Source organism: Mirounga leonina, unplaced genomic scaffold (genome assembly GCF_011800145.1).
Source record: "Mirounga leonina isolate KUSES-001 unplaced genomic scaffold, KU_Mleo_1.0 Mir_82, whole genome shotgun sequence".
In the NCBI taxonomy this organism is placed as follows: domain Eukaryota; kingdom Metazoa; phylum Chordata; class Mammalia; order Carnivora; family Phocidae; genus Mirounga; species Mirounga leonina.
Genome location: NW_023270825.1, coordinates 8,956,714 through 8,966,753, shown reverse-complemented (window position 1 = coordinate 8,966,753; position 10,040 = coordinate 8,956,714). Strand labels below are relative to the sequence as shown.

General features: G+C 51.4%; 1 protein-coding gene across 1 annotated transcript in view; it reads right to left on the bottom strand.

Annotated features, from left to right (window-relative positions):
• The window catches only part of SYNE3 (spectrin repeat containing nuclear envelope family member 3), a 90,158-nt gene that overhangs the window by 39,965 nt on the left and 40,153 nt on the right, over positions 1–10,040 (bottom strand). The window contains exons 3-4 of the mRNA XM_034992791.1: positions 6,618–6,790; positions 5,440–5,749 (exon numbers count right to left, since the gene is read on the bottom strand). Coding sequence (XP_034848682.1) covers positions 5,440–5,749; positions 6,618–6,790 — 483 coding nt within the window. The remainder of the gene's footprint in view (positions 1–5,439; positions 5,750–6,617; positions 6,791–10,040) is intronic.

Sequence of the window (10,040 nt, the reverse complement as noted above, 5' to 3'; positions counted from 1 at the left end):
GGCCCTTGTTTGCTGGCTTCAGCTCTTACTTAGCCGGGGAGCCGGCTGTGTCCAGGAGGGCGCTGACCCCCTCCAAAACGGAGTCAAAAGTTCTCGAATGGGAAGTGTGGACAGACATGTGGATTCAGAAAACTTCCTTGCCCTTTGAGAAAGTCCTCACCACACCTGAAAATATGAATATTAATTCATTTAGACCTTTGCAACAACCAGGACAGGGAGGAGAAAATATCCCCATTTTAGAGATGGGGAAACCAAGGCACAGGACCAAGTCCTTCAGTGAAGAGCTGGGAGCCTCCCACGAACAGACTGAGCCTCAGAGCATCACCAGCAGCGCACAGCGGCTGCCTGAATTCCAAACGTGGACCAAGAGACCATGGCCCTCTCCATCACGCCTCCCGTGCTGGCTCCCTCTTCCCGCAGGATTGTCTGCATCCATCAAAACCCTTCCAGAGCTGCCCCTGTCCCCGGGAAAGCCTCATTTCTGAAAGTGGGTCAGGAATAACAAGCAGAGAATAAATGCGGGGCCCCTGGTTGACGATGATGGTGATAAATGTTGTAGCAAAGCGAAGTCTCCCCCGGAAAGTGCTGGCCGGAGGCCCTGCATATGAGCAATGAGGTGCTGGCTGGCGCTTGGGAAACGCAGAGTAAATAAAAGCCTCCATGAGAGTGAGCAGACGCTCGGAGCCCAGCACGGCCGAGCGGGGCAGGCGTCCAGACCCGCTCTGTGCCAGGCAGAACGATCACAGAGCACAATTCAGCCTCGGCCAGGCCGGCTCCGCTGCAGGATGACAGGGGTGACAAATGGGGGAGTCCTCAACCTTCCCTCATCAGACTGAGCAATTAAAACATCGGTGGCAGGCAGAGTTGTCAGGAATGTCAAAACCCAACCAATTAACAAGGGCAGCGTGGATTGATGCCTCTGCAAGCCTGCGCCAACCGCTTTGATTCATGGCCCAGATGCCAGACGGACACGCCCCCTTCGAGAGCCGCCTCGGGAAGCGGGGGCGGCGGGGTGGGGATGCTGCTGGGCGCCTGGCCCTTTCACAAAATGTAATTGGTGGATTAAAAATAAAACTCACAGTAAACAAGCAGGACCCCACTGGCAACCAGGCTGCTCTATTCTTGACTCTTGAGGTCTGGGGTTGACAATATGCCATTGCTCACCCCAGAGCTTGGCCGGCAGATCGAGTCCTGGGACCTCCCTCCAGGGGTTGGCCGCAAAGGCCACAGTCCAGAGGTGGCCCCCACAGTGCCTCTGTGCTCCTGTCCCCCGCTACACCAGTGGCTTTGCTAATGAACATATTGGAAGTCAAACATGGATTTTCAGGGGGTGAAAACTATGACCTGCTAACTAGCTTGAGAAATGCTGAAATGGACTCTTCGTTGGGGAAAGGCAAGGGACTAATACAAAGCATGTCCGCTACAGACTGAGTTGTGACCCCCCGATTCATAGGTTGAAGCCCTAACCCCCAACGTGTTGGCATTTGGAGGTGGGGCCATTGAGATTAGGATCACTTGAGGTCATGAGGGTGGGGTCCCCAGGATGGGATCGGTGCCCTTATAAGAAGAGACAGCAAAAGCTTACTGTCCCCCTCTCTCTGCCATGAGACCAAGAAGGCAGCCATCTACAAACCAAGAAAAGGCCCCTCACCAGGGGCTGAATCTGCCAATACCTTGATTTGGGACTTCACAGCCTACAAAACCATGAGAAATACATTTGTGCTGTGGTGTTCTGTTATGGCAGCCTGAGCGGACTAGGACAACGCCACGGAGACCCACCCTGAGCACAGGCCTGGGTCCCTGGGGATTCTGACACGGCCCTTGACCTGTCCCTGGGCTAGGAGCATTTCAGCTGCCTGCCCTGGGATGGCTTTCTTATCTGCCTTGGGAAAGCCTTCCATGCAAGGTGAGGCCTTTGTCCAATGTCCAAGGCAGGTGCCCAGGAGGTATCTGGACCACGAAGGATCTTCAGGGACCCCAGGACATGCAGCGTTCCCCACCTTGCTTAGGATAGAGCTCGGGTATTTTCCTGTTGTCTAGGGCTGGAAGGCTGGGCTGTGTCCCGGGGGGTTGGTGTGTGTTGGGGGGCTATATCCCATTTCACTAATGAGGACCTTGGGGTTGGACGTTAAATCTCTTACTAAGAACAGCGCCAAAGTTTGATTTGCTCAGTAAATTCTGTCTTTGGAAGCTCATGCCCCCCTCTAGAATCTGAAGGAAGCTGTAGTTTTTCTCCCCAGCAAAAGGCACTCATACAGGTTTGCATATGACTTCAGAGGGCTCGTAGGGGCCTGCCCCGGCCCCTCCCTAGCCGGCACCTCTGGTCTGCTATGGCCCAGTCTGGGGGAGACAAGCAGCAGCTCCATGGCTCACCAGCCCCTCCCCGTCCACGGGCTGACAGGGCCCCCCATGAGTAAGAACAGAGCTCCCAAGGCTCTGGTGGCCAGGAAGAGAAAATCCAGTGTCTGTGAGCTTCAGCCAACAGCTGGAAAAGCCAAACTGAATTTACTTCTCCACGCAGGATCAGGTCACCCTGCAAACACGGGCACCCCCACGCTCCTGCCCCGCAGACCTGCTAGCTGGTCTCTGCCTCCTGGGAACCCCAGGAAGCACAGTGCTCCCTCCTCCAGGGGCTCTAAACCTCCCACTCACTGCTGCCTTCCACTTTCTCAGCGTGACCCTCCCTGATGGGCACGGGGCCAGGACCTGAGGCACTGCTGAGGGTAGAGCTTACCCCGAGCGTCGCCTAGAACCTTCTGAGTCTTCCTAGTGGGACAGTGGGGCCTGCCACTTAGATGTTTAAGTCTGCAAAATGGGCCCAGTCAAACCTGCTCTATCTACCATACGAGAAGGCTGGGAGGACCAAATGAGCCCAAAGACACGAAGAGACTTAGAAAAGATAGACGCCGCCAAGAAGAATCGTGCTTTATGAGCTTTTGGATCCAGTGAGGGCAGGGTCCCCCGGAGGGACCTTGAGGATCTCTGAGGTGATCATTTCCCCACGTGGGCCAGGACTGGTGCTCACGAGGGGCCCCCGGCACGCCCCCTCCACACATGCGCACGCACACACACCCACAAGCCTAACTACTTTCCATTTCCTGTCCTCTGCATGCTGCAAAGGCTCTCTGCTGATTGACAGGAGCACCTGTTTCCTATAAAGTCACAACAAGGAGGCCACGGGGGCAGGCACCTTCTCTGCCTGGGCCCCAGGGGCAGACCTGGAGAATCATGATCCTTGCCACCACTCAGGACTTGGGGAGGGCCAACTGGCTATACATATGAGAGCCAGGCTCCCTACCCACGTTGCCCCTCCATTCTGGCCCGGACATAGCTGCCCCACAACCTCCTGTCCCTTCCCTCCGGGCCTTGGGAACTGTGCGCCGCCAAGCTGAAGGGCGGGGCTCTCATTCATTCAACAAACAGCTCCGGGCACCTGCTGTGTCTCAAGCTCCATGGTGGTTGCTATTTATTCTCATTGCTATTGAGGGTAGAGGTAAATTTCTACTGGGAGGCCATCTGGCAGTTTTCAAAGGGCTCACTTGTGAACTCATTCAGTCCTCAGCCTGGTTGCAGGTAGGGCGAGCTGCCCCGAGGCCATGCAGCTGGGAAGCAGCAGAGCCTGGCTTGAACCCAGGTCCCTTCCCAAGCAATCAGGGACCTCAGTCCTGTTCTTGTTAGTGCATTCCAGGATCCCTGTTTGTTATAGGCCTGTTGCCCTTAAACTGTAATCAGGAAGGACCCAGCAATATGGTGGGCTAGAAAGCCTGAATACCCTTCCACGACCGACAGCCAAAACTACTGCACAAAATTTAACAAGCGTTGTTTAAACGTAGGCCTGTGTGTGCACACACCAAGGGAAGAGACATGGAGTGGACCACAAGCAAAGATTAGAGATTGCTAAACTCACAGGTGTGCTTGAGGTTTTCCTGGGTTTAGTGCTCAGGCTCGTGGAGGAAGTAAGACTTTGGGCCCAGAGGAGGCAATGCCAAATGTCAGAACCCTTAAGGGAGAACTAGAAAAATCTCCCCATATGCAAAACACAAGAAAGAAGTCTGGGTTTCAGCTTGGGCTCTGGGATAAAAATAAAACCAAAACAAATGAGAAAAACAATCACCTTTCAGAGTACAGAGCCAGGGGCCTCTCACAGAATTTTGGCTTGGGGTTCAAGTTTAGAAACAGGAACTCCCCAGCGAACACACTGATATGAACAGAGGACTCATGAAGGTGAATTCCTGGGGAAGCCTGGCTGAAGCAAACACAGGCCACTTGGAGGGTCAGGCCCCAGCCACAGAGATCTACAGATAGTCCTGCTCGGCACAAGCTCAAGCTCAAAACTACAAAGGCCCCAAGGAAATCATTCATCCCATCAGGAGACCCAGTGGACGTCAGGTCAGGCTCTGGACTTCAGCTACCTGAACAATCTGATGGAGATTGCAAACTATGTATACTTAGAATGCTTACAGATGGAGCCCCTATCTGGAAGGAGGGCAAAATTTATACAATGAGAGAAAGAACAATGGAGGTAATTAAAAAAAGAAAAATTAGAATTTCTTTAAAAAATACTCGTAATGGAAATTGATAACTCAACGGACTGGTTAAAAATCAAAGATATATGGGCCCGTTGGACTCCGTGCTCAGAGGGAAGTCTGCTTGAGATTCTCTCTCTTCCTCTCCCTCTGCCCCTCCTCCTGCTTGCACACTTCCAATAACTAACTAACTAAATAAATAAATAAGATCTGTAAAAAAAATAGTCAAGGATATAATGAGGTGTGGGTATGGGGACAAAGAATGGGCAGAAGGATTGGGGGAAGGTCAAAATCGAGCAGAGAAGGAAGGGCTGGAGGGTGGTAGAAGGGAAGGAGGGGTGGGGGAAGAGGAGAGAAGCTGGGCAAAGGCGAGCATCACACCATCAGTCAGTGCACACGTGCTAAGCACCACATGTGTACTCAGCACTAGGCGGCACCAGGTGTATGGATGGTACACCATATAGGCTGACGGGTGGGTGAAGGCGGAGGGGTGGGTGGGTGAGTAGATGGAAGGCAGATGTGTGGTAGTGAGGGGGAGGGTGGGCGAGTGCATGGACAGTGGGTGAATACGAGCTTGGTTAGGCTGATGGGAGATGGCTGGATGAGTAACAGATGGCTGGGAGGGTGGGTACAGAGAGATGGTTGGGGGGTATGGGGATGGGTAGTGGGTGGGGGGATAGCGAATGGCAGATTGGGTAGTTCAGTGGGGAGACAGATGGGGAGTGGGTAGGAGGGCGAGCAGGTGGATGCATGGTGGTGGCCGGTGGGTGACTGGGTATTGGGTGGATGAACAGTAGATGGCGAGTACGGGGCGGGGGTAGATGTTTAGGGAGCGAACGTGTAGCTGCATGGGTAAACAGTGGCGGATAACTGGATGCAGGGGCGAAGCTAGAGCCCACCCCACCTCACGCACCTGGGCTTTGGCCTTCACCGCACTGTACTCGGCCTTCATCTTCTTCTGGGCATCTTCATCCACACTGGGGTCTCCGATCCTGTTGAACAGGGAGGCCGCCTCCTCCAGCAGCCGGTCCAGGAGCACGGCCTGGTTGCCCACGTTGTGCAGCAGCACCTGGGCGTGGCTCAGCTGCCACTGCTTCTCCTTCAGGCCCACCTGCAGCTCCACGGGGGCCTCCAGCACCACCATCATCTTCTGGAACCAGCGGTAGAACTCATCTCGAGCCAGCAGGTACTCGCTCCAGTGTAGCCACACCCACTCGATGCGGCTGCAGACAGAGAGCATGGGGCCATGATCCCCCGTGTCTAATAGTGTCCAGAGCGCAGGAGTATCTGGGGGCTTGTCCCCGGCTCAGAGGGGCAGAAGGCTGGGGGCCTGTGTGTGGGTTCCAGAGGTGCCATGAGCTCGCTGCCTCTCCCTGCCTCCTCGCCCACCTCAGTTTCCCCGTCTGTAACATGGAGATGGCCCTGCCTATCCAGCCCACATCAAACCACTTTGGAATTCTAGCAGACACCACTGGGCCAAGTCACCCCAGCCCTCAACATTCTGGTTTCATAAAGATGAAGGGGATGCTGGCGGCTCCTGTGTACTGAGGGCCTACTGTGCCTTGCCCTTGACATTTGTTATCCTCTTCCATCTTCTCGACCACCTTCAAGGAACACTTGATGACACCCCTTATCCAGATGAGGAGCCTGGCGCTCAGAGAGGTCAAGTAACTTTCCCAAGATCGCACAGCAAGTAGCCAGCACAGCAAGGGGCAATCTCAGGTCTGTCTAACCCCCATCCCTCCTTGGCTCCCAGGTCTAGGCAGAGATCTAGGCTGAATTGCTGGCAAGGCAATTTTCACTCCAGAGCCACTCTGCCATTCTGCTGGAGGACGAACACATGGCAAGTTACTAAGAACTAATTGTTGGCAAAACACGAGGGGGCTCCCACTGCCTATTATCATCATTAAGCTTGATAATAATTAGAAAGAGGCAGGCGGCGCTGGCCAAAATCCCAAGAGAACATCCTGTTCCCGGCGATCCCAGGACTGGAGAAATGTCCCTTGGGCGGAGGCCCCAGGACAGTGTGGTGGCGGCCAAGGAGGGTCCCCAGCAGCTGCAAAGGCCTGCCAGGGTCCCCAGCCACCCTACCTGTGACAGTGAGTCATGTAGGTGACCGTCTCCTCCCATTGGGCTTTGATGTCCTTCAGCTGGGCCAGGATCTCGGGCTTCTGGTCCTCACGGCAACACGCCAGGAGGGTTTCGGCCACCCGCAGCACCAGGTCCACCTTCACGCGCCCCTCCGGCTCTAGCTGGCATAGTTTCTGTCGTGGACACAAAAGCCAGTTTCCAGGGGTCAGACAAAACACAAGCGGGCAGAGCCTTGGCAAGACAGTGGCATGTTGGCAAGAGCCAGGACTTGGAGGCCAGAGGGGCTGGGGTTCTCATCGGGGCCCCTGCATCCTTCTCTCGTGACTGTGGGCAGCCAGCTAACGGCCCTGAGGTTGGAAGCAGGGGGCCTCGGAGACGAGCGCACCACCACAGAGCTGATGATGTAACTTCCTTCCCTTCCCTACTTGGCCACTTCCAGCTCTGTGAACTCAGACAGGTTGCATTATTAGCAGCCTGGCACCCTGGACTTGGTTTTCTCATTTGTAAAATGGGATCATTCACAGTACCTAGCTCCCAGATTTTTTTTTTTTTTCAGTATGAAATGAGAAAATGCAAGGTGCACGTCACGGTGTGTGGGGCTGTGAGAATCTGCCTCGCAGGTCTACTGACGGGAGAGGGCTTGACCCAGGGCCCCTCGGCTGCTCCCTCCAGTGACCAAGCAGAAACACCAAGGCAGACCTGTTCCTATGGGCTTTTGGGCTCCTCTGATGGGTGACTGGTCCAGGAGGCTCCACGGCCTGGCCAGACTCCCTTAGAACCAACCCCAGTCCCAGACACTCCCTGATCTCCTAGACTGGGGGGTCGGACCTGTATCAGATTGACCTCAACCCCCCAGCCTCATGGGGCTCCCAAATCATTTTCTCTCATAGACGTTTCCCTATCAAACACCTTGAGATTTTTTTTAAAAAATTTTTTTAAGTTAAATTCAACTTAAGGAACATATAGTGTATTATTAGTTTCAAAGGTGGAGTTTAGTGATTCATCAGTTGCATATAACACCTAGTGCTCATTGCATCACGTGCCCTCCTTAATGCCCATCAGCCGGTTACCCCATCCCCCCACCCACCTCCCCTCCCGCAACCCTCAGTTTGTTTCCTATGATTAAGAGTCGCTCATGGTTTGTCTCCCTCTGTTTTCTTCTTATTTTATTTTTCCTTCCCTTCCCCTATGTTCACCTGTTTTGTTTCTTAAATTCCACATATGAGTGAGATCATATGATAATTGCCTTTCTCTGATTGACTTATTTCGCTTAGCATAATACCCTCTAGTTCCATCCACGTTGTTGCAAATGGCAAGATTTCATTTTTCTGATGGCTGAGTAATAGTCCATTGTATATATATACCACATCTTCTTTATCCATTCATCTGTCGATGGACACTGGGCTCTTTCCATAGTTCGGCTATTGTGGACATTGCTGCTATAAACATTGGGGTGTACGTACCCCTTCTGATCACTACATTTGTATCTTTGGGGTAAATACCCAGTAGTGCAATTGCTGGGTCATAGGGTAGCTCTATTTTTGACTTTTTGAGGAACCTCCATACTGTTTTCCAGAGTGGCTGCACCAGCTTGCATTCCCACCAACAGTGTAAGAGGCTTCCCCTTTCTCTGCATCCCTGCCAACATGTGTCGTTTCCTGACTTGCTCATTTTAGCCATTCTGACAGGTTTGAGGTGGTATCTCACTGTGGTTTTGATTTGTATTTCCCTGATGCCAAGTGATGTTGAGCATTTTTTCATGTGTCTGTTGGCCGTTTGTATGTCTTCTTTGGAGAAGTGTCTGGGCATGTCTTCTGCCCATTTCTTCACTGGATTTTCTGTTTTTTTGGGTGCTGAGTTTGATAAGTTCTTTTAGATTTTGGATACCAGCCCTTTATCTGATAAGACATTTGCAAATATCTTCTCTTATTCTGTAGGTTGTCTTTTAGTCTTGTTGACTGTTTCCTTTGCTGTGCAGAAGATTTTTATCTTGATGAAGTCCCAATAGTTCAGTTCTGCCTTTGTTTCTCTTGCCTCTGGAGACGTGTCTGGCAAGAAGTTGAGCGGCTGAGGTCGAAGAGGTTGCTGCCTGTGTTCTCCTTTAGGATTTTGATGGATTCCTGTCTCACATTTAGGTCTTTCATCCATTTTGAGTCTGTTTTTGTATGTGGTGTAAGGAAATGGTCCAGTTTCATTCTTCTGCATGTGGCTGTCCAATTTTCCCAGCACCATTTATTGAAGAGACTGTCTTTCTTCCATTGGACATTCTTTCCTGCTTTGTCGAAGATTAGTTGACCATAGAGTTGAGGGTCCATTTCCAGGCTCTCTGTTCTGTTCCATTGATCTATGTGTCTGTTTTTGTGCCAGTACCATGCTGTCTTCATGATTACAGCTTTGTAATAGAGCTGGAAGTCCGGAATTGTGATGCCGCCGGCTTTGCTTTTCTTTTTCAACATTCCTCTGGCTATTTGGGGTCTTTTCTTGTCCCATACACCTTTTAGGATTGTTTGTTCCAGCTCTGTGAAAAAATGATGATGGTATTTTGATAGGGATTGCCTTGGTAGCATCGACATTTTAACAATATTTATTCTTCCAACCCATGAGCATGGAATGTTTTTCTATTTCTTTGTGTCTTCCTCAATTTCTTTCATAAGTGTTCTATAGGTTTTTAGACTACACATCCTTTACCTCTTTGGTTAGGCTTATTCCTAGGTATCTTATGGTTTTTGGTGCATTGCATGTAATGGGATCCATATAATTTGGTGCAATGCATATAAATGGGATCAATTCCTTGATTTCTCTTTCTTCTGCTTCATTGTTAGTATATAGAAATGCAACCGACTTCTGTGCATTGATTTTATATCTTGCAACTTTGCTGAATTCCTATAGCAGTTCTAGCAATTTTTTTGCTGGAGGCTTTTGGGTTTTCTACATAGAGTATCATGTCATCTGCAAAGAGTGAAAGAGTGATTTCTTCTTTGCCAATTTGGCGCCTTTTGTTTCTTTTTGTTGTCTGATGCTGAGGCTAGGACTTCCAGTACTAAAACATCTTGAGCTTTTCATCTCATCTTGGCACCGGCCTCTTGGAGGACCCAGACTAATACACCATGTTTAGCAATTAGTACGCCTCTGATTAACATCAGCTCTTCTCCTTATTGATTGGTATTATTTACTTCTTTGGCCACTAAAGCGTGGTCTCTGCAGTAAAAGTACAACTGGATTCCAATGCCAAAGCCACTCCTTCCTACCTGCGTGACCTTCATCATGGTACTTAGATTCTCCGGGCCCGTGAAATGTGGGCCTTACACCACCCAGGGTCATGGTCACATTCCCTGACGCAGGGAGAGCCCCGTGGCACACCGTCTGGCCACGTTCCACTGTCAGCCACTAAGTAACTGTCCACTGTTAGTACTGTCTTTTCCC